This window comes from Aspergillus pseudoviridinutans, assembly GCF_018340605.1.
Source record: "Aspergillus pseudoviridinutans IFM 55266 DNA, scaffold_1, whole genome shotgun sequence".
NCBI lineage: Eukaryota > Fungi > Ascomycota > Eurotiomycetes > Eurotiales > Aspergillaceae > Aspergillus > Aspergillus pseudoviridinutans.
Genome location: NW_025091281.1, coordinates 4881772 through 4907785, shown reverse-complemented (window position 1 = coordinate 4907785; position 26014 = coordinate 4881772). Strand labels below are relative to the sequence as shown.

At 48.4% G+C, this 26014-nt stretch overlaps 9 protein-coding genes across 9 annotated transcripts; 5 read left to right on the top strand and 4 right to left on the bottom strand.

Moving 5' to 3' along the window:
* Positions 1 to 422: 422 nt before the first annotated feature.
* On the bottom strand, positions 423 to 2145 carry Asppvi_001704 (uncharacterized protein; the record flags this gene model as incomplete). Its single annotated transcript, XM_043297997.1, has 4 exons — positions 423 to 487; positions 769 to 1818; positions 1889 to 2063; positions 2125 to 2145. 4 exons carry the CDS (start codon positions 2143 to 2145, stop codon positions 423 to 425), a joined length of 1311 nt encoding a protein of 436 aa, XP_043153932.1.
* Positions 2146 to 2879: 734 nt separating this feature from the next.
* On the top strand, positions 2880 to 4169 carry Asppvi_001703 (uncharacterized protein; the record flags this gene model as incomplete). The annotated part of the gene is made up of 3 exons (XM_043297996.1): positions 2880 to 3519; positions 3581 to 3669; positions 3714 to 4169. The coding sequence occupies 3 exons, from the start codon at positions 2880 to 2882 to the stop codon at positions 4167 to 4169; spliced, it is 1185 nt and encodes a 394-aa protein (XP_043153931.1).
* A 1223-nt stretch (positions 4170 to 5392) lies between these two features.
* Positions 5393 to 7217, top strand: Asppvi_001702 (uncharacterized protein; the record flags this gene model as incomplete). Its single annotated transcript, XM_043297995.1, has 2 exons — positions 5393 to 5480; positions 5641 to 7217. The coding sequence occupies 2 exons, from the start codon at positions 5393 to 5395 to the stop codon at positions 7215 to 7217; spliced, it is 1665 nt and encodes a 554-aa protein (XP_043153930.1).
* Positions 7218 to 9104: 1887 nt separating this feature from the next.
* Asppvi_001701 (amidohydrolase family protein) lies at positions 9105 to 10053 on the bottom strand (the record flags this gene model as incomplete). The annotated part of the gene is made up of 2 exons (XM_043297994.1): positions 9105 to 9977; positions 10039 to 10053. The coding sequence occupies 2 exons, from the start codon at positions 10051 to 10053 to the stop codon at positions 9105 to 9107; spliced, it is 888 nt and encodes a 295-aa protein (XP_043153929.1).
* Positions 10054 to 11712: 1659 nt separating this feature from the next.
* Asppvi_001700 (alpha/beta fold hydrolase) lies at positions 11713 to 12321 on the top strand (the record flags this gene model as incomplete). Its single annotated transcript, XM_043297993.1, has 1 exon — positions 11713 to 12321. One exon carries the CDS (start codon positions 11713 to 11715, stop codon positions 12319 to 12321), a length of 609 nt encoding a protein of 202 aa, XP_043153928.1.
* A 2398-nt stretch (positions 12322 to 14719) lies between these two features.
* Asppvi_001699 (putative C6 transcription factor) lies at positions 14720 to 16269 on the top strand (the record flags this gene model as incomplete). Its single annotated transcript, XM_043297992.1, has 4 exons — positions 14720 to 14832; positions 14907 to 15452; positions 15674 to 16036; positions 16107 to 16269. 4 exons carry the CDS (start codon positions 14720 to 14722, stop codon positions 16267 to 16269), a joined length of 1185 nt encoding a protein of 394 aa, XP_043153927.1.
* A 1316-nt stretch (positions 16270 to 17585) lies between these two features.
* Asppvi_001698 (uncharacterized protein) lies at positions 17586 to 21737 on the bottom strand (the record flags this gene model as incomplete). The annotated part of the gene is made up of 4 exons (XM_043297991.1): positions 17586 to 18902; positions 18959 to 19222; positions 19301 to 21493; positions 21543 to 21737. 4 exons carry the CDS (start codon positions 21735 to 21737, stop codon positions 17586 to 17588), a joined length of 3969 nt encoding a protein of 1322 aa, XP_043153926.1.
* Positions 21738 to 22214: 477 nt separating this feature from the next.
* On the top strand, positions 22215 to 23057 carry Asppvi_001697 (uncharacterized protein; the record flags this gene model as incomplete). The annotated part of the gene is made up of 3 exons (XM_043297990.1): positions 22215 to 22254; positions 22310 to 22673; positions 22703 to 23057. The coding sequence occupies 3 exons, from the start codon at positions 22215 to 22217 to the stop codon at positions 23055 to 23057; spliced, it is 759 nt and encodes a 252-aa protein (XP_043153925.1).
* Positions 23058 to 25281: 2224 nt separating this feature from the next.
* Positions 25282 to 25713, bottom strand: Asppvi_001696 (uncharacterized protein; the record flags this gene model as incomplete). The annotated part of the gene is made up of 1 exon (XM_043297989.1): positions 25282 to 25713. The coding sequence occupies one exon, from the start codon at positions 25711 to 25713 to the stop codon at positions 25282 to 25284; it is 432 nt and encodes a 143-aa protein (XP_043153924.1).
* Between the last annotated feature and the right edge of the window lie 301 nt (positions 25714 to 26014).

The window sequence follows — 26014 nt, the reverse complement described above, 5'->3', positions numbered from 1 at the left end:
AGCGTAGACGAATTCAAAAAGTCCGAAGTCGGCTAGATTTTGATAGAAAATACCCCAGCTACGTAGAACATAAATGCCCCTTCGCGAAGACCCAAATAATCAAGGCTTCATTAAAACACAACCGCAGGCCTTGAATCCAGCCTCTTAACTTACTCCCACGCATAGAACCGCCAAGTCCACAATGCCGAACCCCTCCTCCGCGGCATGAACAATTTTTAAACAGGGCGATGTATGAAAGGTATGTACTGCTGCGGGCATGTCATGTTGGACGGTGGAACTATGCCTTGAAGGTATGCCTGAACATGTCCAAAGTAACAATCTGACCCTCCCTGGTCGATGACTGTATGCTGCATTCGAGGGGGACATCCCCCAAGTAAGCCCAGACTCTTGTTTGAGGTGGTTATTGAACTAAGAATAACAACTTACACCAACAGCTTCTTGCAATAGAAGTACCGATCCGACAAACTGGGAAGACATCGTGCGCGCCCTGCGATGAGGTCGAGTCAATTAGCAACATACCAGACGGCGAAATGAGTTGGCCGAAACGTACGATTTCAAGGGCGTTATAGGGTCGATGGTATTACTTGCAAAAAGGATTGGGAAGGACGTAGGCCTGTCTAATCCGCTTATTGGGCCTGCTTAAACAAAAACTGGTAAGATTTTGCTTCCAATGGATCTGATGTGTATTTATGTTTCCCAAGATAAAGAACTTACACACACACAGAGAGAGAGAGAGAGAGAGAGAGAGAGACAGAAGAAGATGCATACCTTGAACCACCATGTTATCAGGCAATTTCGGTCGAAATGATCTACACAAGATATTGTCTTGGTAGATGGGATAAATATCACCGATGTACTTGCTCTTGGAGATCGTGTACTCGATGTAACTCTTAAATTCTTCCATGGTAGTAAGCCTGTTTCTCCGATACGAATCGGCGCACTGAATGGCTAGACGGGCGTCGGATATAGAATTTAATCCGTCAAACATGCCTGCAAGAGCAGACACGTCCCCACGCTCGACCTGGCGTAGGATGTCGGCCATGATTGGGAATTTCTCCAGTGGGGCGTAAATAGTGTTGAGGAAAAGAGCCTTCAGGTCTGAATAGGTGACCAGTGAAGGGAGGTCTCGACTTCGGACTCCGCTTACCGGGACCGGATGGTTTTGAAGCTGATGGATGATGTCGTCGAGTCTGGCCGTGATGTTAGCTGGCGTGGGTCCCCAGAAGGAACACTTTCCAGGACCTGCGGAATGGCAGAAGCTCGAGAATTTTTCCATGGCCTCGTCCATTTGATCAACGTTGTCCCTCCATTCATTGTTATAATATTGCTCTGCGTTCACAACACCATCTAGTATCATTCTCCCAACTCGGTCGGGAAACATGGAAGCGAAAGTGCTGCCAATGACAGTGCCATAACTAATGCCATAACACCACAATTTGGCGTCTGCTGGTGACTGACCAGTCGCCTCGGCCTCGGCTTCTATAAATGTGAGCAAATCATGGGCGACCGCCGGTGTAGTCACATAATAGTCGTGAGGTGACTCATTGTCGACAGCATTGTTGCACCACTCTCCGTAGATAGAGCTTGAATAGTACTGTTCTTCAAGCGAGGTTGATGAGATGTTGGTAGCGCCTGTACTGTGCAGTCGACTGAAGGCCAATCTTGCTTCTGGATTTCCCGAGAAGCAGTCGAGGCGCAAATCACTGTTGTTCACACCGCGAGGGTCAAAGGAGACGAAGTTATAATGCTCTCCGAACATTTTCCCTGCGACAGTACGGTATGTGAGGAGGAGATCGATACCAGAACCACCGGGACCGCCTGACGAGGTGTCAGTCCAGTCACATGAGAATTAAGTAACTTTGTATCGTTGATCTGATTGAGATCTTACCCGGGTTGATTACAATGCTTGGAGACTCGGCGGTGGCATTCTTCCCAGCCAGTTTTATGAAGGCGATTGACGTCGTGCCAACACTTCTGTTTGAATAATCCAAAGGAACCTCAAGTCTAGAGCATGTAAAGGCATCGAAACATGGTGTCCACGTGAGGTTGGCTGATGGCTCAATCTGGATGGCTAGTCAGAAAGTTTGAAAACCTCAGAGTAGGGGATGTACTTCGGAAAGTCACATTTTCAAATCCATAGACCATTTCTGGATCACGCCAAATATGGGCTTTGCATCCCAAGCTCATGAAAAGAATCAGTGCATTCACTAGTTGTGTCATTGTTATCCCTAGAAGGTTTCTCACTCAGCTTTCTGTTATATTGCTTGCAAGAAACTACCATTGTAGCCAACATAGTTGCGATATCAGGGAACTATTTATACCAGTTGAATTTCTTAATAGACTTGTTGATTAATTTTGCTGGATTTAATTGCTATGCTCCTTACGTGGTCACATTCTTCCTATCAACTTATAATACCTATTGTGCACACTCACTTGGGGCTCCGCTTGTACGAACCAGCCAATCAATATCTATTTTACCACCACCAGGTTTCGCTACGGAGGATGCAGGCATGAATTCTTACTGCCGAATCTCAAGTGAGGTCAGGCTCTGAATACGCTGTCTGCATGTGGACTAAATTATACAGTTGAATTCGAAAATGATTCCCCCTGAACACATACAGATTGTTTCTCGGCCCGTATCCGAAACCACCCTATTCCGTATCTCGATAACTTGTAAACATCATTTTCTAGAAATAGACCCATTTTATTTCCAGAACGACAGCGTTACGCGTAATATCGAATATTACACGAACATCCGTTGACTTCCCGGTCCACGTTTTCTCCACATTCCTAAAGCAACGTCTTCGGCGTCCGTATTGTCATCGCTCGGAGAGATCTGCAAGACTCAGGTACTTCGGCTCCAACAGCCCTCAGCAGCCATGGCCAGGATACTTGTCCTCCCTATTGAGTTGCGCGTCTCCATTTTGCAAGAGTTATCCGATATCGGGGATCTTTCGGCGGCACTTTCTAGCCATCGTCTGCTGGCCGAGGCGCTGCGCGAATCCCCCACCATTGTTGGCCATGTCCTGGGAAACGAAATTGATCCTCGACTTTGGCCGGTCGCAGTGATGATATGGCAAATGCGGACACATAGAAAAGATACTAAGGTTCATGACGAACAAGATGCGTTATCGATCCTTGAGGAATGCCAAAACACCACTCCCCAAGAAGCATGGAAATATCTGAACACTGTGGATTTGGCCGAGGCGCACAAATACTCCCACCAACTACAACGCGCTATTGACAAGTTTACGACCGACTTTATATCTATGGCCCTTGACTTCCTAACTATTGAAGGAGTGCTAGACCACTCTTCGCCCGCACCGTCACCTACTGAGGCCTATCGTGTCCAACGCGCTTTCTATTTCTTTGAATTTTTCTGCTGTCTCTGGGATGGCGGTCCGTATATCGTGGACTGGGATCGTCAGTGGTCATTGCCGTTATATGTTGGATTTGACCCTTGGATAAACGAGCAGCTCGCCTCGGTGTATGAGTATTTGTTGAGACAACTCACTATCGGTAACTATGCTCATCTATACCACAGGAATAAGAATGATGCTGACCAATTCTGCACCTAAAGCTTTCAATGACGTATATCGCATCCGCTGGGGTACCTTGAATACGGCCGATTTGGAACCAGACTATGAAAATGCCGAAAACGCATTTTTGGTTAGTAGTGAATTCACAATAAGGCAGTCCACTGAACTTTATAGGTCTCTCGCGGTATTAATTACGTCTACAAGCTTACCAGAGCACCGACACGCGAAGCCCGATGCCGATTACTAGTTGCCGAAACGAAGCCGGGAAAATCCTTTTTGCTGAACGTCGCTATTGAGGATCTTAACGACCAATACTACCACGAACGCCATACTCATCGAAGTCCCCTATTTGGTGCAGCCTACATGAGAGCTTTGCAAGACAGGTCGCAACACCCTGATGTATCTACTTCTGACCTCTTTCTACCAGATTTGGGCAAGTCCGGGCCGGCGGAAATTTGGTGTCAGGCGCATCTATCCGATGATCATGCCCAGTGGGGTTCGGATTTTGTTCTGAGCAAGAACTTCGCCCATGAACGGAAAGCGGGCTACGTGATGTGGGACGCATGTCGTATACTTGATTTCGAGAATTTTAAGCGGGAAAAAGACGTCTCGAACCGAAATTACCAATAGAAAATCGATTAAGCCAAATGGCGACTGTCACTCGCAAGAGGCTCCCCTCGATGAGTAGGGCGAATTTTGTACCACAAGCTTGGAGGTTGCTAGGGTATTCGCAATTTCACATGAACTAGAACTACAGAGGAGTGCCTAGGAAATCAGTTGGCCCTCAATGGCCTATGAGTAGTAAGCTGCGGCCCCCTCAAAGAGCTAAAGAGCTGGCTTTTGCAGAGTTCGTAACAGCTAGGAGGTCTGCCTTAGCTTGGTTGGGGGTTGCCAGGTATAGAGAGACAGTAAGGGAAAACTCAAATGAGCATTATGTTAGCCTAGCAGTTAGCCCTCTACAATAGCACTCCCTTCGTCATCTAGGAGGTGGATGTACAGAAAAGAAAGAAAGTATGGATCAATCCAGGTCGCCGGATCCCCTCTTGTTTGGGCTGTCTTGGAACATCCTACCAGGCTTTGTGGAGAATGATGGTATGTTTACAATAATGACTCACTTCGCAATACAATTTGGTAGGTTACAAGTAGCCTGCGGTCATTCTTGGAGTAAACCAAATACGGATTAGGGCGGTTTTTGGTACGGACCGAGAAACAATTCTTTTGATTGTAAAAGGGGAATCTGTTTTGGAATATTGCTGTAGCATAATCCAGAGATTTACAAAGAGATGTCTACCCATCACATCTCTGCATTGACTCCCATCCTCACTGGAATTGAATAGGTAGAAGCTCTGCTTTCTTGGCACCCCGTTTGTACGGACTGGCCAACCAAAAGTTACAGAATATGCATTAGTCTCTATCAGGATTTATCACGATTGGTTTATACTTCACTCTGCACGCAATTTGGTCTCTCCATGATTGAGCGCTCTCCTTCCATGGTGCCCCGCTTGTACGAACTAGCGAATTAAAATTTACCACCGTGCGCACTAATCTGTATTATGATTTATCATGGTTGGTTTATCTTTGGGCTCGTCGATTGATCTCCGACCTTCCTTTTTTGTACCGTCCGTCTTTTCTCATTCAAGTGTCCATCGCAAAGGATGCGGGAGATGACTTCCCCGCTGGCATACGAACAGACGAATAGACAATCCTTCTGAGATTCGGTTGGCGCCCTACATAGTTTTCTTTTCAGAGCGAATGCCGCATGCACGTGGCAGCTTATGGGTCGTAGTGCCCCCGGAGTGCCCACCGCTTAAAACGGCGCAAACCGCAAACGTTGGCCTGCTAACATCAAAGCCATGGATGAGGTTAAGGAGAACACCAAGAGGGCAAACCAAGCTTGGAGAAGAAAGCCTCGCAAGTTCGCTCCAAAGTCAAGACTGGGCTGTAAGACTTGCAAGTGAGTCTTGACTCCGTGTATTGCCACAGAGCGATCAATTGTGTTCAGAGATCCAAAAAATGACACTCAGCCTCGGTGCACCTCTCAGGATAAGACGAATAAAATGCGATCTATCTCGGCCTTCATGCTTGAAATGCCAGTCCACAGGTCGCACCTGTGACGGCTATAGTGAAATGCGCGTCGCTTGCAAGAACGAGACGACCGAGATTGAATCAAGTCATTATCACAACAAGAAGGCCCACGGAGCGGAGAGCTGCGACAGTTACCACCCTTGCACCACGATCAGTGCGTGTCATCCCAAAAAGGGGTACTCGAAATACCATGGCCTCATTTGGCAGAATCTCGGACCCTTTATGATCTTACCAGTGACTGGGTCGGCTCAGGCAGAGGCAATGTGGTTTTTCGAGAATATATCGATCAAGCATCTGAATGAACATCGCCCCTGCGAGTCATGGCGTAAGACTCTCATATTCTTCTCCCAAACAGTGCCATCAGTGCGGTATGCGGCCATTGCTCTGGCCTTGATCCACCGAAACTACCTGTATCGCGATTCTAGCAACCATGTGCATCAACCGCAATCTTCGAGAGACTGGCTAGGAGATAACGCTCCCTTGTTTCACTATAATCGGGCCATTCGCTTTCTTTTGAACCAGGAAAATGGCGACAGCACCGAAATAACAGCCGTCACGCTTTTGGTCTGCTATCTCTTCACCTGCTTTGATCATCTGGCGGGCAATTACGTACAAGCAGTGAAGCACCTGCGCGGAGGTGTGGAGCTTTCACGCAACATCGACAAGGCTATACTAAACAACAACAATACTTATGACGATTCCGAACCCTCAGGGGTTCGCACGTTTATCTGCCAGGTCACAAGACAGATCCGCCGTCTCGACATGCAGGCTGTATCATTTCTGGTCGACTGGACTCCAGTGGACATCCAAGAGACATTTATGTCTCAGCTTTCACCCTCTGATGGTACCTTTCGGTCTCTCGACCTAGCCGCCGACCACCTCCAGACCCTTATCGCTCGGGTAATGAGACTGCGCTACACGGAGCAGCAAATATCCTCAATGGACAAGATGTCGCCGTCACTTTCGTCACTTAAGGATATCGTACTCGGGCAGTTGGAAATATGGGCGAGTTCCTTCAAAAGCACACTGCAACAAGGCAGATCCTATGAGACAGACTCTGAAACTTACCCGCTCGTATCACTGCTGCGCCTTCAACATACTATCGCACGCACTCTCCTCAGTTGTTGTGGGCCTGGCAGGGAAATGGACTACGACAACTTCCTGCCCCAGTTCCAGCAATGCGTGGCCTTGGCGGGCGACGTAGCGGCGGCACATGAGCGGTATTCGGGGTCTTCAAGACCGACTTTTACGCCGGAGATCGGAATCATCCCCTTGCTTTACATAATAGGGGTCAAATGCCGGCATCCCATGGTCCGACGTGAGGTCCTGAGTATACTGCGACGGCAACCGACACAGGAGGCGGTTTGGGATAGCATGTCTGCTGCCAGGGTGGTTGAGCGGGTAACTGAGATTGAGGAAGGTCGGTTTGGGGAGGGGCAAATGATACAGAGCATGAAACAAATTGCTGTGTGCCAGAGGATCGAGGATTTGTCTTGGGTACATGTCGCCAGTGGACAGTCTGCGGCCAGGTTGGATATTACGTATACGTTCTGCGCGCGGGAGGGATTGCATACTGAGTCTCTTTTGATATGACAAACAGAAAGTCTCATCATGTCAAATAATCCACTCTAGACAGCCGCTCATTCTACGGAACTAAACAGAGAATGACTCCAGACTGGACTGCACAGATGGCCAAGTTTGTGGTAGATTCAGATGAGTAGTGAACTTCACTAACAAGGGATGAGAGGATCCCAGTCCTCTGAAAAGCTTCCAGGCATGTAATCAGTGAACCAGCCCGACTCCTCTATCTAACTTATGTAGCGTATCCAGGATAAACGATCAAACTTTAATGCCCAGATAAGCTTATACTAGATCACCCTGTTGCCCTGGGGTCCAAATAAGGAGGAGTCATCTCCCTTCAGTCTCTCCTGCTACCAATTCTGTATCCTTGAGGTCTCATGATGGCTTGTATCTCGAAGCAGTTGCATTCAGAATTGATTCAAGTCCAAAGGGCCCCAAAAGGAAGAGGTTTACTAGGCAACCTGTTTTTGCCATGTTGCCTTATACAAAGACTTGCTTGGCTGACTTTTACTCCTTATTCCACTTTGGAGTTGGTTCTCCCTCTGACATACAATGACCTGCGCTAATATCGACACGGACTTGGAGACCCAGTACTCATGAAAGGTGGTAGCCATTCTAGCTAATGTAATAGCAATATAGGTAGAGCAGAAACTATTATTCTACTCCCTTCCAGAGTTAAAGAGTTTTAACACTAACTTAGGATAAAGATCACAAGAGAGGATGCCATGTGCCATCCAAGTCTGCTAATTAAGTATCTAGAGGAAGCATAAGACTTAACAACTAGTCAAATTAACTCACTTCTGATACACTGAAAGATAACATATAACTTATTATATGCGCTTTATACCGGCACGCTGCTGTACATGACTTACCCTTCTATAGGTCTGCCCTGGTGCGTTCATTACAGCTGTGGTAAGGAGATGAAGATAGTTTGAAGGGTAACTGTTTTGAGATCTAGGGTGAGTATCTTGATTATGACGGAGAAGTATTTGGTGAATCTAAAATGTCCTCTGCTTGCAGGATTGAAATTCCCTTGTCCAACCACTCTATTGTGATTGAAGGTATTCCGTAACAAGGCACTGAAAGCCAGGGGATGGTAGATGTCTGGATGTTTAGAGATAGGGAGACAGAATGAAGATGAACATACGACAGTAGGAACGCGCGTGTGGAAAAATGCGGGTGAAGAAAAAAAGGAAAAAGGTAATACATCAATACCGCATTGAAAGACTATGGGGAATAATAAAAAGGAAGGTTTTTAAGGTTTGGATACATAAATTCCTCCGCAGGTGGCAGGGCGGAGGCGGGGCGGACAAGAGGATCCGCGACATCCTAGGGTGGTGAACAACAATCATCTAGTTCATAACTGTAAGCAAGTCTAGTTTCATAATGGTGCGTTACTAGAGGCAAAAATATATCTGTAGGTGAGATGATCAATACTCTTAATGCAAAAGCGATTTCAGTGGCCCCTAGCTTTGCCATAATGGCTCAGGCATACTGGGTTTATATGGACGCTAGAGTTGCATTCGGTCCGAGTTCCGGGAGTTCAAACCCATCGAACGGTTAATTTGGAACCGTCTTGCTTACCGATCACTAATTCTTAGGATTTCCCTACATAGGTTATGATTTAGCTATCTGAATATGAAATATTAAATAAAAATATCTCGCGGTTGCCGAGATATAAGGGGATAATCATCTCTGTCAGGGATTGGTATGAAAGTGGAGGGAATATATCTATACACTCTTGGTGGCAAACTAATGCGTTGAATTGCTTCATAATAGCAAAAACGCGGTCAAGACGCCTTGGGTGGCTACAGTCATAATGGCCGCTCGCTTACCGATTAGGTTATGGACTAGTATGTCAAATTTTACGCGACCATTAACTGTGATCTAGCCTCTATTTTAGGAACCGAAAAGCTGCTTTGCATTCCCAGAATATATAGATGCCATAGTGTCCTCCGTGAACAATTCCATGACGTTCTGGTCCATCACCTTGCCGAGACTTTCTACCACCGCTCCTGGAGTATACGGATAGTCACTGCCGTATACCAGTCGACTTGCATCTCCCATTCGGAGGTAACCATGAATGAGATCAGGAAACGGAAAGCCAGCCAGGTCAAAATAGAACCGCGTTTTGAGAAGTTCCTTCAGGTCTGCACTGGAATGCTTGGTATTCCCTTTGAGAAGGATAGTGCTGAATGCTGCGACCCGCTCCACAAGCGGTGGCAGGGTAGCACCGCAATGAGAGACGAGGAAAGTCAAGTTTGTATATCTAGTAACTGTTTGTGTGAGGAGAAGATTGACAACTGCACGCGTAGTGTCGAAGAAATATTCTATCATGGGCGTGGGATATTGCGGCAATGGCTTGTCGGCCGTGGGATGGTCTATGGAACAACATTTGGTGGGATGGATGAAGACAACAGTAGGCCTTTCGTTGAGCTTCTCGAAGACTGGTCCGTATAGCTCGTCACCTAGGTAGTGTCCCTGTGCGTTCGTCATCAAGGCGAACCCACAGAAGCCCTCCATATCACGCACCCGATCAATTTCCTGTCGAGAGCCGCCCACATCGGGGAGGGGAAGGGATGCGAAGAAGCTGAATCTGTCTGGAAATCTGCGATGGGTTTCTGCCATCTCATCGTTCGTCTCTTTGGTCACCTGTCTCGCGAGCTCAAAGTCTCCCGCTTTCAAATGCGTCCCTGGCGACGTGATGCTTAGTATGGACCGCTTGATGTTCAGCTTACCCATCAGCGCGATATGGGCTTCGGCAGACCATTCCTGTAGGGCGGATCATATTTAGTGTATATCAGAAGATGTCATGGCACTAGAAGATGCTTACAGGAATCCCGGGCATCCCGTCAGGCTTGTCCCAACCATGCCTCTCGCACCACTTTCTCCATCCGCTTGGAACGATGTGGCAGTGGGTGTCAATTCGTTCCATCGCACCTGTTGACTTACTTCGTCTCTCTTGGATCAAGTCTTTCTAGTAACAAGGTGTTCGTTAGTCGTTTGGGGGCTCTATTTAGTATTGCTGACGTGTGGGCTTTCCGAGGTCTCCGGCCATAGATCCCACGTGGGGACTATTACTGCATGCGGAGCTTTTACTAACAATTTGCCATGAAAGCATCCCAAGACAACCCCCCCTTTGATTGATAAGGTTTGGCTCCCAGTAATGGAGTTTCCACCGTAGAACTATCATAAATTGGGACCCGAGTAAAGATACGAGTAGACGAGTGAATGTAAGATAAAGGCCAGAAATCTTTCCGGGCCCTCGTAATCACCACCCCTTGAAGCAAACTGCTCGTGGACGGGGCACACCTCGCCATCAATCGGGATCAAGGGGCTATGCGCGCGGTCCCTATCCAAGTCCAACCCGCAATGAATCCTTCCGACACTTCCGTAGCACTCCCGGCTGGGTGCGGGTGCGTAAATCTCTCAAAATGTGGACCACGGATCATGGTAACTGAGGCTTGAAACTTGCGGAGAATGCGGGGGTAGCGGGGACAATCAATGTTGTCCGAATTGATCGAGAGGTAAAAAATTCGATATCACAGTTGGTCATCTCTACCGCACACATGCAGCGTCTATTCCTCAGTAACGGCACAAGTTGTCGGAGTCAGATGTCCAGGCCACCAGTGCTGGAAGTCTTATTCATTATTTCTTTTCTCACCCCGTCCAGGAGTCTGCCGCCTGGTTCTTGTTGTTCTTCATCTGCTATATCATACAATCAATTGTGACAGCAGCTAAATCAGGATTGAGGTCAATTCCTAGGCCCGCCTTCGCAAGATTTTCCTCACTCTACCGGCCATGGAAGCTAGCTGGTGCTGGTGCTCCTAACTTTACACGAGAGTTACGGAAAGATTGTAAGGACTGGCCCAAAGACAGTTGATTTTTCGGACCCGGTGGCTCTATCTGTTCTACATGGCGCCAAAAGCAAGTTTCTGAAAGTAAGCCACACCCTAATCAATCAAACTCGTCATGTTCGAACAACAGCACGATGGGTGTGCACCTGATTTTTGCACTGAGTAGTCAGCATTCTATGACACGTTTAGTCCCTTTTATGAAGTTATAGAGGTGGAAAGCCGGTTCCCAAATAATAATATGACTAAGCGGCACATATCTCGTATCTTGATGCCGTTCGCGGGTGTCTCGCGGGTGTCTCGCGGATGTCTCGATTGACACTGAAATTGCTATTCTCCATTTTTGTGATAATCCTTCCCAATCATAACGTATACTTGAGTATAGGAGTGCTAGGCCCCCATTATCAGTGCCACACTTTTAACAGTCAACTTCACCTCCCTCGGAGCATCTGATAATCAGTTGTTTTATTGTCCTCTCAAGCAAAATGGCAGAGTGTTCTGTCGTGCGAACAAATGATGGTATATCTTGGTACTGTGAGCGTCAGGGTAGTGGACCAGACATAGTGCTCATTCCATCAGGAGAAGGTGATTGTGCATCCTTCAGAACAATCGCATCCCTTCTCGCTAGATCATTTACAGTCACAACATTTGATATGCCTGGCATGTCACGCACAGTTGCCCCCAGGGCCTGCTACCAGAATGTGACACCACAGCTTTTGGCTGGCCAGATTATTGGTCTGATGGACGAACTGTCTATTCCTGTCGCTACTTTTTACGGATGTAGCTCCGGTGGAGCAACAGTTTTGGCTCTAGTAGCAAACCACCCGGCTCGGGTTCGCAGTGGCATAGTTCACGAGGTCCCATTTACTTTACATCCGCACCTGGCAGCTTTGACGTCTCTCTCCGACGCCGAAATTGTGGCTGCATGCCGCAATATCTATTTTACTGGTATGAACGAGGACGAAGCTGCCTTCAGAGAGCTAGGCTCTGAATATCATTCCCGTCTTGACCGAAACTATATTACATGGGTGCGAAATTATGTTACGACGATTTCGCCCAATCTCAGGGAGGAGGGTTTGACGAAGAGACCAATTACCTGGACAATTGGGGCATTAACTCCTGCTGGAGCATTCTTTGAGAATGTGAAAATTGCTTGCCGCTGTGGCATCGATATTGGTCTTTTACCCTGCATGCACTTTCCTCAAGTGAGCATCCCTGAAAAGTTGGCATTGCACATCCAGGAGGCCGCAATGAAGTACTAGTTTGGCGTACAGGTACTTCCTGTGCTTTCATTAAAACAAAAGCGGTCATTAAGGACTCGTGGTCAAAATGTGAGGCTTATACCGTGTCTCTTGTCCTAGATTGGCTGATTCTGTTCAGTCAGGTATTGGATGCAGCTCGGTTGGTATTCCCATCCCGCTATTCTTTCTTTCGAGCAAGAAGATCGGGGTAATACCTGGTGCACATGCCTCCGGCTGGTACAATGCACCAGAAAATCTTGCTAAGTTGAAGCTCTTGCTAAGTTAATAATATATGTATATTGTATATTGTCACGGCCTGGAGTTTCCTGTCCGGAGCTACACTGCTAGCCGTCCAAAAGGCCACAAGGGAATGAAGTGGAATTGCTGAAGAAGGAAGAAACCAGGTACAGGGGCTGGCGCACTAATTAATGTATTAATGAACTCTCACCACATGACCACAGCTGCATACACAAAGTGTTGCGTGTCATGGGATCAGCCCTTGACACAACCCGCCGGTATAGGTCCTGATATTCGACTCAAACCCGACCTGAGGCGTAATGACATATATAATATGGGGTCAGGAGGTATCTGTAATCCAATCTGCATGGATTTCAAGGCAGATTACTGATGTCGTGGGTTAGCCAAAACCAATGCAGATTCGTCCAAACACAACCCACGACCAGTCAGAATCCTGGCCCTAACCCAGTCCCCAGCCCCCCTCCTGTTTGATAAAGGGTAAGTAGTAGTCATGGTAGGTTACATGCCTTATACAGCCACCTTTATACAAAGAGAGATCTAGTCTATCTTCATGGGAACTATATATAAAGGATAAAGGATATTTGAGAATCCTTACAGCAGCTCTAGCTACCCTAAGTGATATGATGCCCTAACAATTGCTCAACTTTAAGAGACTAGACTGATCAATCCAAACTCTCTGAATGCCATATAGTATAGTTAATATTGAGTGGTTTGCATATTATTACCCGCTTTAACCAATGTATATTGATATTATACAATTTTTCTGCTCTCACTGCTTTTATGTGAGTTACAGAGCTGGTTTTCTGGCACATGGGTAGAAGCTATTATCATTTGGATGGTTGTGATATATTGCACCACAGAAGCTGAAATAAACTATATTAATCCATGTCCATATCGCATCTATTATTTCATTGACTTACTAGACTTGACCTCTATCCTCAGAGTAGAGGACTCTGTGCAGCCCTGCATCCTTGCCACCATTATAGAACCCAGCAGGGTATAAAGGATATCCATATATCTCTTTGAAATCTCGACATTGAGGTTCTAACCTCCATTTATCATAGGTATGAGGATAAGAGCCTATTTAAATAAGGTGCTTTAGTAACCTGCTTCGGCCAGCTCTTCAGATGAATGATAAGGAAATGTCTCAAGGAAATGTCTCACCCTTTGGATTTTCAATTGCTTGCTCTATAGTAAGTCCAAGTTGGGTCCTCTCATAATATCTAGCTGGGCCTTCCCGATCTAATCAAACATCAGCTGTACTTCCATGGACTAAGTTGAGGCTTTACTCATACTTGGGCATATATATTCATTGGTCTTCTCAAAGATACCCCAATTAACATCAACGTTGTTGATAAAGGACAAACCAAGGATAATTTTGAATGGGATCTTCATTATATTGTATAGGAATAGGCCCAAATTAACAAATAAACAGGTTATTATTATAATAGTTATAATTAATCCTTATAATAGAAGAAAGTGCCGATTTATAAGATAACCAAGGAGATAGGGACTTAAGAGAGAAGCAAGCAGGCCATAGCGCCTTTATCAAATTAGTTTTACTCTGTGGACTTTTCCAATTAACCTCATTAACGTCATTAACGTCATTAACGTCATTAACACTCCTGGATATCCTATTATGATGTGCGCCCCATTTGCGCCCCATTTGTTAATGCAACCCTGTGGTTGACTAAGAAGCATCATGATCAGGTCCCCGTAATATTCTGCAATACAACTTAATAGATTAAAACGGGCAAACACATTAGTGCGTTGTTAGAGTTTGAAGATAGATGGTCAGGTTGGATATACCGCATGCAGCTCCCGAGAAGAAATGGGCGGTAATTGCCTAGGATCCTATTCCATATCTTTTAACCTTGCTGTGCCCTGTGCGCTACCACGGGAATCAAGTTGACCACTACATAATGGTGAGCTCAGACATGCAGACCATCTTGAACCCAGATACCCACAAAGATATGCCGGCCAAACACACTCAACTGGTCTGACTCGCGCCGAAAGGACGTGCTCACCACTTGCCAGACTTCCGGCAGGGAAGACCACAATACATGGGTGGGAGAGGGGCACAATCCCCGCGCTAGAAAATCATTCTGGGGAGATCGTGGATTGTATTCATTCAGGTTGAAACGCGGCTGATTTGCTCGGAATGGATGTACCAGGTCACCTGGGAATAATGCTAGCCAGCAATGTGTGTGGGCGGTGCAAGGCCCAGAAGAGGAAATGTGACAAGCTGCTCCCATCCTGCACACGGTGTGTCAAGTATGTCCAGGACACACCTACCTTCTACACGTCCTGGCTGCAGAGAGGTGGGGTGCTGACACTGTCTACTGTAGCTTGCGGTTGTCCTGTGACTATGACCTGCATATCTCGCGGGAGATCAACGCTGTCTCTTCCATCTCCGAGTTTCTCTTTTTCCACGTGCCGGTAGCTGCAGGGCAGCTGTGGTTACCGGCCAGTTTGCAGGCCACCACCCTTGAGAGATGGACCCTGGACATCGATCGGTTTGTTGTGCGGTTAGTGATGGCCAACTTGGGCGAGCCGAGATCGCGGCTGCATAGTGCTTTGAAAGTGTACTTTGACAGCGTCCAGCCCTGGTTGCCAGTGATCCACGAACGAAATTTCCGACAGCGACTCTCGCAACTTTTGAACAAGCCTCGTGCAGATAAAGTATTGCTCCTGCTAGTTATCTATCCGCTCATTACGGAACGGGTCTCCGAGGCGCATTATCACCCAGAGCAGAGTCAAACTTACTACCTCTGCAAATACCTCTTCTCCTTCCTGCAGCTCACCCGGCCACCGTGTCTTGATATGGTTGAGACCGGGCTGCTGTTTGTAGTGTACGAATTGGGCAACTCGCTGTCTATGCCGCCTGCGTCACCGTAGGAGTCTGCGCGAGGCTGGCTTAATGAATCTGCACGTCGATGCACGCCCACTACATGCAATTTTTACACCAGGGTGGATTGAATCGGAAGAGAAGCTGCGAACGTGGCTGGGAATATACATGCTGGATATCGGTATGCATCCCTTTTCTGGTGGGATCAGCAGTGTGAAATGCAGGGCTGTCAATGACTGACCTGACTAACCAACACGTAAATTGCAGCCTCGTTCTCCAGGTGGTGACTGATTTCCAGGCCCCACACGCCATTCAACGGCTCGAGCCTGGTTCTGGTTTACCGGTGGATGACCGGATCTGGGACAGCCTTCCACCTACAGCAGCGGCCGATGTTTTACAACCTTCATTGTCTACCCCTGTAGAGACACCCCTCTATTACTTCGCCCGCAAAGTCCAGACCGTTCATTTGCTCGGACAAGTCCAGGCCTTGCGAGACGTCCCCGTAGACCTATTACGTCCCGCAGAATTCGACCGACTTGAGAAATCGTCATTGATCCTAGCGCAGACCCTATTCCATCAAAACCCGGGAGAGTGGCTTGTCTTCTGTGGCGCGAATGCTTTGGCTTTACTGTAGGTGATCAAGACACAGCATCATCGTGGAAGCTATGCTCACATAATTGACTTATCTGATACTTCATAGGGCTACAATGACACTCCAGCAGGTCCGGACGTCTCGAGTCCAGAGGCTGCACGTGCCGCACGAAATCGAGAAGGCTGCACTAGATCTTTTGCTGCTTGTGAACATTTCGAATGAATCTGTACCCAGTTCAATGCCATCGCGACGAAGGACAATATTGATCTAGTGCCTCTACCCGCAGTGCGTGTCTTTTGGTCAGCTACCTCAAGTACGATGCATCTCTATTGCACAATATCGCTTCTGTGCCCCGGCTATTGAAATGCAATTTGTATTGAGATATCTTACTGGTCAGCGAAGCCTGAGGGGCTATAATATATGTTTAAAAGCACATAATGATAAACGAGTGTTGGATACATGAGTCGTGACCAAACAGGGGACTCTCACAATAGGCAGTCGCACTAACGAGTGATCTGGCCGAGCCGTGGCGTCGACAAAAGCATTTTAAAAACTTTTCAGGTTAACGACACGCCTTGATCAATGGGACAATAAGTTGGAATTTCAGCAAGTAACATCATAGGAGCCCGCAGTGAATCCATTCTCCTCTGTATGACATTGATCATCCACATCCAAGAAGAGCTCGCCGTCATCGGCATTGCAATTTGCGCCGCTGAACAGCGTCACGATGCATCCTTGCAGGCCGGACGCCTCAGCACTGTAGACCTTCAAGCGGGGTCTTGAAGTTATTGCACTGGTTGGCATTGACGAGGCTGAGGCTGATGACGACGCTGCCCTCACACTCGGGGGTTATTATAGGCCGCCAGTTGAATCGCCTCTGCTGCTTTCGTCAGGAGCAGCAGTGCGCTCGCGAGGCGCCAACCATTCGAAGTGAAAGTGCTCGGTGTCATGGTCGCTTTTTTTCTGATGCAGGTCACACGGCCGGCGTTATATTCTTGGCGGAGCGCATCTTTTGTGCCGGGAGACTTGAGGGTGACGTTGATGGTAGGGCGGCCAAAGACAATGGAGCCTTTGGCGATGAGGGGACAAGCAGTTTGTTCGGAGCGTTGGGTCAAATGGCCAGGACGGTAGCGGCTTCTCCGTGAGTGAGGTCGAGAATGATTGTGCCGTCCATGGTGAATTGGAAAAATCTTAAGGAGGTACTTTTCAAGGTTTATATATATTCTGTAAAGATTGAATAATATTCTACAATTCTCTTATCGCCGAGGATCATGAGGTGAGGGGTAGGATGGTTCGCCTTTGGTCTTGTTGGACGGCCAACGCCGCTGGCTCTCGATAGATAAGCCGCAGCTACTTTACATCGGCGTGCGGCAAGTAGATCAGTATCTCGTAGAGTAGTTCGGTCGGTAAATCTGCCGAAAAACGATCTGTTATCGTTTAAAATATCTAGGTATATCTATAAGGATAACGGCGATGGAGAAGCTTATTACTCGACCTAAGATAAGTCTACGGCATTCCATCTCATAAGCAGATTAGCAATGGATTTAGTTCACAAGGAGAGAGGTGCACCTAAAAACATCGTCAAGTCTATCTAGCAGCCTCAATATCCTCCCTCCGGATCCCACTTCGGTCACACATACTGCGGAAGATGCCCATCCTCTCCCACAGCTCCAGCGGCGGACCTAACTCTGCTATCTCGCCCTTGTCCATGACACAGATACGGTTGTATCCGATGATCGTTCGTAGACGATGAGCAATGCTCAGCAGGGTCTTTCCGCGGAAGTTATTGACAATGGTCTCCTGGATTTTCATGTCGGTCTCGGTATCAATCGAACTGGTTCCTTCGTCAATCACAATAATCCGACTGTCCCGTACCATGGCCCTGGCGAAGGCTAGAAGCTGTCGCTGGCCGAGTGAGTAGTTCGATCCCTCTTCATCCACAGGGCCATCCAGGGTGATCTTTGACATGCTGGACCCATCCTTCTCCGACTCCTGTGATTTATCATTGGTCGCATTATTCGCATCCACAAGATGACTCTGTCGCAGGGCGTTCCAGAGCTCGGCGTCGGTGTGTTCATTGAACGGATCGAGATTGGACCGCACTGTACCCCGGAAGAACGTCGGGTCCTGGGGAATTATGGAAACCCGTGCGCGCAGTTCATGCAGGCCGATCTGAGAGATATCCACTCCATCAATGGTGATAGAGCCCTCCGCCAGCTTGACCAGTCGGAACAGCGCTGAAATAATCGAGCTCTTCCCTGCTCCAGTCCGACCGATGATTCCGATCCGCTCGCCTCCCGTGATGGTGAGGTTTAGTCTGTTAAGGACCAGCGGGAGCCCAGGGCGATACCGCATTGTGACGTTCTCAAAGGTGATTTGTCCCTGTTCAGGCCAGGTCGGACGCACCATCCCCAAGTCCAACGGAGCCTCTGGCTCTAGGCCTGTATATTCATGGATGCGTTCAGTTCCATTCATCGCACTCTCTACCTCTGCCAGCTGTCGCACAGTGAATTGGATGAGCTGTACAATGCTCAGACTGTAGCTCAGTACTAGACCAGAAATACTGGGAGATATGCTATATCGTTCGGCCACAGCAAGGATGCCGCTGGTGAAGACGAGTGCGTTGCCAATGCTGTCCAGACGCAGCGAAAGCCATCGCTGGTTGCCAAACGTTAGAAAGTGAGCGCTGTTCATGTCATCGATGGCCGACTGGACGCGTGAAGTAAATTGCTGTTGTCGCCCATACGATCGAATGCTAGACGTCCCTGCTAATGCCTCACTGAACCGGGCATACACGCTTGAATCCAGCACAGCTTCGAATCGTTTCAATTCCCGTGCGCTGGCCCGGTAATACGCTGTCCATATCACAAGAAGAACGGTCAGGGGCGCAATAGCGGCGGCAAACTAAGTTCCGTTAGTGGTGGTGCTCTTCATATATAAAGGCTGGCCAGTTCCCCTACATAGTAGAAGTACGCAATGGTAAGTACAAAGACACCAATGATCATACTGAGCACCACAAGATACATCCGCAAGGAATCTGTGAGGCTCATATCCATCACATCAATATCTTTGGTAAATCGATGGGTAATGCGACCCAGAGGCGTTGTGTCGAAGAACGACATAGGAGATCGTAAGACGTGCCAGGTAGCCTGATTGAGCATTGTGCGGCTTGCATTCGTACCAACCACACTTGTACACAGGGAGAAGGCAAACAGCAGGACTCCCTGGAGACATGCCAGTCCAGCGTATATGCCAATCTATACCATTAGCACCAACCCCCGGTAGAATGAGAAGCATCTTACCCATTGACCCCGACTTAGATCAAAAGATTGGGCCGACCAGTAACTCAGCCAGAGGCCAGTCATGATATTAGCCCCACGGAAGCTGACAAGCAACAGGAAGATCCAGACGGCGTTCAGGATGCTTCCTGATGCGCGGATGTACGCCAAGTAGACGCTCCATGGAACACTCTTGACCGCTTTGCCCTCTGCAGTCATTAGTGCCCCATCACCATGAAGCGAGACGCTGGAGTCGACACGCTCGATACGATCTTCAGAGCTCCCTTCGTCATTGGGCTTTCCCTTTTCATCACCTTCCTCGCGCTGGACGCTCAAAGTCATCAAGCGATTGAAGTCCGCGGAGCGCTGGCGGAGATCGGTATAAGTTTCAACAGCTCGGATCCTTCCTTCATGCAACAGTGCCACGCGATCACAACGGTCGAGAACATGCAGTTGATGGGTAGCGAGAATCCGACACTTGTCTTTTAACAGGCCACAAATGGCGTGCTGGAAGATATGCTCGCCGACGTGTGCGTCCACAGCAGACAACGGATCGTCCATGAGCACGATGTCTGTGCGCGAGTAGACGGCCCTCGCCAGGTTCACTCGCTGCTTTTGGCCCCCGGAAAGATTGATTCCTCTCTCTCCGATCTCCGTCATGTCGCCTGCAGGCAGGCTGCGAAAGTCCGCTCGAAGAGCGCACGCATCGACCACCTTATAGTACCAATCCGAATCGAACGGCTGTCCAAAGACAATGTTATCACGAACCGTAGCGTTCTGGATCCAAGCATATTGGGGACAAAAGGCTCTAGAGGCTCCCAGAACCATAGTGCCCCCTGTGCGGCGCATCTCGCCGGCCAACGCAGCGAGCAATGATGTTTTGCCAGCGCCTACGGTGCCCACAACGGCCAGTAGCTCGTTCCGTGGGACTGTTAGATCCAGGTCATGAAGTTGGAAGACTGACTGCGGTGCTGAGGCGGATTCAGGCGCCACAGACTTGTCAGTACCCATGCCTCGCTCCCAGGTAAAGCTCGCGTTGCGAAGTTCCACCGCAGCGGCCATATTCATGTCCCAGACAGCCTGTTCTTCATGTTCCTCTGCCTGTAGAAACTCCTCTATACGTCGGACGGAGGCCAACGCATCGACCACTTGTCCAATGGCCACGGGGAGCCAGTTAAGCGGAGTGCGCAGGGAGTTGAAGAGCGCAAGCGACGAGAATATAGTCGCCGCATCTAATGCATGGTTTGAAAGTGCAAAGGTAATGAATGCAAACAGTGTGGCGAAGATAGGAAGGGCCATCGATACTGCTCCAATGGCACTCCGCATGATCAGCAAAATCTGAACCGACCTAATCTCCTGTGCTCGTATCTCGTTCAGATGATCTTGGAAGGCTCTTTCCCAAGCAAAACATTTGACAAAGCGAACCCCCTGGAGTATCTCTTGGGTCAAGCTCACCCGGCGGTCTGCAATAGCATTGATCATATCCCTTCGACTTGCTAGGAACTTTACCACTTGTGACAGGCTGAACAGGCCAATGACTAGGAATCCAACCCCCGGTAGGGCACTGTAAGTTAAGTTGATGATAACCAGAATGACAGCAAGTAGGATAGCGAGGGGACTGGTCCAGACGAGGTGAACCACATTGGACGCCTGGAAGATCCGCTGCGTGTCGTTAGACATCAGATTCATGATACGGCCATTCGTCCAGCCCTCAGATTCTGACCCTGAGTTGCTCTTGCCTGTCGCCCCAACCTTTTCTCTCATAGACAGTCGTAGGGATTTCTCAAAGATGGCGGAGATCAACACACTGCGCGTCTGGCCTCCCACGACCATAGACCGGTAGAGAAAGTGAGTGTCGCCGAGACTCTGGAGAATCTGCATCCCCAGGATGCCTAGCACGAGGCCTACTCCCCTTCCAATCTTAGGGATGGGCTCCCCATAATGATGCGCGTTCCACGCATCCTGCACAAACGCAATCAGGTAGCGGAGAGTGAAAGGAGCAAAGATCAAGAGGACGTCCGATAACAGACGGCAAATCCCGCCCAGCCAGATCTCGCGCCGAAACGTATCGTGTATGGCTCCAAGCAGTGGATGCTTTTTCTTCTGGGCCACACGCAGTTGAAAGCTTTCTCGCAGTTTGCTCGAGAGTGGTACGACAGCACGATCTGGGTTCACCAGCCAGATATCCTCATACTCCAACGGTCTATGATATCCAGTCTGGGAAAATAAATTAGTGCTTGGCTATACAAAGCTTCCAAGGACATACACTCATGTGCTCATTCATCCAGGAGAATGTTAATTTGCTCCAGAACCCAGCGCCGTACTCCTTCGATACCTGACGCTCGCTGGGGATAGGCTGGACCTTGCCCCATCGCCAGCGGCCCCAGGACCACTTCTGGGACTGCTGGATACACTGTTGTTGTGCATCGATTTTTTCGTCCTTGCTATAAGGTTCCGCCATGTTGAGAGGCCTAGCGCGCAGTGCTTCTCAGGGACTACCTGCCACAGTGCAGAGATGAGAAAGCGATCTTACAAGCCCCTGGAGGAAAATGATGGAACATGCAATTGTGGTAGAGTGCATTAACAATTTGGCTCGGAACATGTCCATGCGCGATAGGGGCGAAGGGGCAGGGTGAGACAAAAGAAACGGCCAGTATACCCCTGTCACCGCTAGGCTTATCCCGCCAATGACTGCCTCGAGGGCCAGCGTCAATATAGCCGGTCATGATGTTGCATTCACAACCCTTGAACCATGCGATGGCGCAATTGCCAGTCGCATACCTTTGGGCTGATTGGCGGGCGGAAGCCGCTGATCGTCAGCAGGTGGTCAGAGACTTGCAGTAGAACAGAGTCAATCTCCCATAAAAAGAGCACGGCTGATACTCGCTGTAGCCGAATACTTTATGCGGTAGGCTGCGACGTATACAGTGTTACAGCTATGGCGCATTGGAATCGATGCTCTCTAGTGACCAGTCTTGGTGAGCCGCGGTTCGCTCTTGGAGTCACAGTGTCACCAGAAACTAATTGGGGCAGGCCGATATCAATGCCAGTGGCGATATTACCAATCGACCGATGGCTTTCCGCGAGCTTCTTTGGACCTAGTTCTTGCTCGGGAGGTCGATAGTGAACAGAGTGGGGAGTCTTGTGTTGGGATTGCAGGCACGGTGACCCTGGACCAGCCTCTACCGGTCCTAAAATATGTTCAAGAGCAATTGGTATTGGCCAGACGTCCTCCAGAGTCGATTCTCCTGAAACTCATTCTCCCATGCGTTCCGGGATATGTGGTCAAATCCGACCTTCCGACACAGCGGCTGGAGTGTGTTGGAAGCTATGTGAGTAAGGTCAGGATGGGGGATGGCGCGTCACCACCAGTCGGGGTACTATACATGCACGCCGAGTTATATTAGCAACAAATGCCTTTACTAGCGCTTTGGCACCCGAGTACGCTCGTGCGATTGTACCATGTAAAGGGATCTGCTGCCATGTAGCCGCTCCTCAGGATGAGGCTCTCCGGAAGCTACCTGGGACGTATTGCATTCGACTGCATGCCGGTGCAGTGGTGTACTTGATTGACCGGGGGCAAGGATCAATCATCGTCGGAGGGGCCCAGCATACATTCAAGGCGCCACGGGAGCAGTGGTACAATAACCTAGATGATGCCAGCCTGATCGAGAATGCGGAAGGATTCTTCGATGGATTCATGCAGCGCACGTTTCTCGACTGGCAGGATAGCCATCCATCTATCAAGCATATCTGGACGGGAGGTGAATACATCCCCTGATGGCTATGATACATACCGAAGACTAACATTTCTACTCCTCTACGGTCGCCTTCAATCTGGATGTCGTCACTCGTGTTCATGGTAATGACCGTCGTTTATTACAAATATTTTGATACTGAACCTCGTTAAGTTTTCTCATGCAACATAGGTGCCAGCTGACTGGAGGAATCAGAACCTAATATTTCTTACTTACTGAACAAAATTCGCAGGTAGAGCACTCATGCTTACATAGGACGGGGGTCGCTCTAATAAGCATGCTTCGGAAAGGGAAAGACACTCATTGGTGTGACGTGAGCTGGTTTTCAGTCTCTGGGGAAACAATAAGTTCTCTCTTTTCATTAGCTATTTGCTCCATGGCTGGTGTGCATTTAAGTCTTATCATTAAAATGTACTTATTCCAGGCGTTTCTGCATTAGGGATGCATTCAATCAGGAGTTGACAAGAGGTACCCCTCCGAGCAAGAGCGTCATTGTTAGCCAGTAATTGTTCCATATTGGAGGCCTTTAGTCAGCGAAACAACCCAGGACAAAGGGCAACTGCTTTAATTCAGATCCATACTTAGACCAGCCAATATCGGTCTATTGATTGCGGCGCAGTCATTATACATCACTCATACAGGGATAGAATGTACCATTGGAGCACAACTCTTATCCAAGTGACCGGGGTCCAGGGGCCAAATTCTGTCCTGCCACGCTGGTGTTGCTTTCGTGCTATTAATCAATCCAAAGAAAATAGCAGACCGGAATTTGTTCACAAAGGCCTTTCCTTTACTTTTCCTATTTGTGTTTGGGGGATTCCGCCATAAATAAAGCCTTTCTAAGGATTACTCTGCCATTAGTGGTGACACAAGGAAACAAAAGACAAGCATATTTCCCAAACACTGGCACGATAAGTCATGTTTCCTTAGTGAAGCATTAATGCCCTGTTGGCGTTTACCTCCCACTGCCTTGACATGATCCTGGCCGCATGGGTGGAGAAAGAAGCACGATCTCTTAAAGATCATAATTGGCTTCCACTCTATTGGGCCGTCGCATTGGTTTCCAATTGGCTTGAATTAGCTCTCATGACCATGAGCAGTTTTGGCGACGCCTTTCCCCAATATTACTGCTCCTTCACCACCGAAGAACCCACCAACCAATTTAAGGTGCTCAGAAAGTCCTAATGCCAAGATCTGTTAAACTACTCCATAGAATGTATTCTCAACAATTATAATTTCATAGTACCCTGTATTAGGTATACAATTGCCCCCTCAAGTTGCGTGGAGTTGAGTGGATTGGCCTAGTCTAGACAGGCTCGGTCCAAGTCCAAAGACCCTGCAAGTTTACACGTGATAAGCCTCCTAACCACTATAGATAGAATCAAACCATGTACTGTATCACTTCGGTCTCTGATCTTTCCCAACGTGTCTTCAAATGCCGCATGAGATACATAGAACTAGCGAACCTCCTCAATAAACCTGTAGTGCAGACTCTACCCTTGGGGACAACATAAAGAGGTAGTGATGCCCGAGTGCCGTGATAAAGGCTGAGAGCCAGACGCACCCCAGACGCACCCTTAGCCCCTCCTGAAGCGCTTGGGCATTTATCAAGGAAATCTTGATTGGCTCAGTAATATTCTTGATAGCACAGCTCCGACAAGGCTAGCTACCAACTGCCAGGATCACCTTCGAGAGGGTTTCTGGCTTTTGCTGTTCCCTTGCCCAACTTGAACCTGGGTGAGCCCGCTGTGCTTTTTCGGGCATCTTAACCTGGTCAAGAGAGGAGAATCATTTGGCCCGCTGCTGTCGGGAACCGCGTTACGTCCAAAGTGGGCTGATACTTGACCCTGGCCAAAGAAGATCAACGCAGAATCAGGAGGCCCAGCCAATCCCCCTTTTGAACAATATTGAGAATCTTGTGCTTTACTATCCACGCAGCTAAATTAACGTGTGTCAAGAGGCACCCAGCAAAAGGACCGAAGAGAGAGGGGTTTGTACATGGCAAGTCAGGCCTTGACATGACGTGGGTCTATCTCCTCGTGTCTGCCGCGCGCAAGATGAACTAGGCAGATGCCCTACTCGTTCAATAAACCAACAAAAGGTAATTGAGAGTGATTTCGGTCATATCAACATTTCCCGGCAACAGCATTCCTCAAGTCTTACTAATAATGTAACCCGCGTAAGTGCTTTTGTACACAGTAAACAAGAGTAACAGTCATAGCAGCATTTGGCCCCCAAGAGCATCTCTCAGATCTTACTGATGATGTATCCCGCCCAGTTTCCGGGTGCCTGGAGCCATGTAACTGAGCCCCCATTCACGCATATGATCTCTTGCCCGGTGCATTGCTGATCAAGGTATCCCGTCAGGCGCCATTGCCCACCGCCATTGAACGAGAACTGGGAACAACCATTGGCGTTGATAGGTGAGCACCCCGCTGGGGATTCCCTCGCTCCTGAAGTATCACCAGTGCCACGGCAGGCCCGGCCGGGGCTGTAACGATTAAACATGTAACAATCGCGCTTCTTGAGAGATGATAGAGCGACGTCTGCGGGATTGGCAGAAATGGGAGAGGCCGCGGTAACGGGTAGCAGCAGAATCACCGTCCGAAGAATGAATCTCATAATCGTCCGAGTATTATATTGTAGTTGGTTATTGATACCGCTCGAGTGTCCAGCCATTGTATGAATAGATCCACAAATTTGTCCCGGACCTCGGCGTTAGATGAAGGACAATGGAAGAAAAGAGCGCCTTCGCTCTGGGTGATCGAAGTGAGGGTAGTATCGGAATGCACTTTTTGAAGACGTTCCGTGATGTCGGATACGACCGAGTCTTCGATAGGAGTGGCCACAACAAGTTTGATATGAATCTCGTCCCTGTCTTCTGAATCCATGATTATTGGTAACGGAGGCGCGAAGGCTTGCTTTTATGTTTCCTCTTAATCACTGATTTCCACATAAGTTCAGACATCCATATTTATGA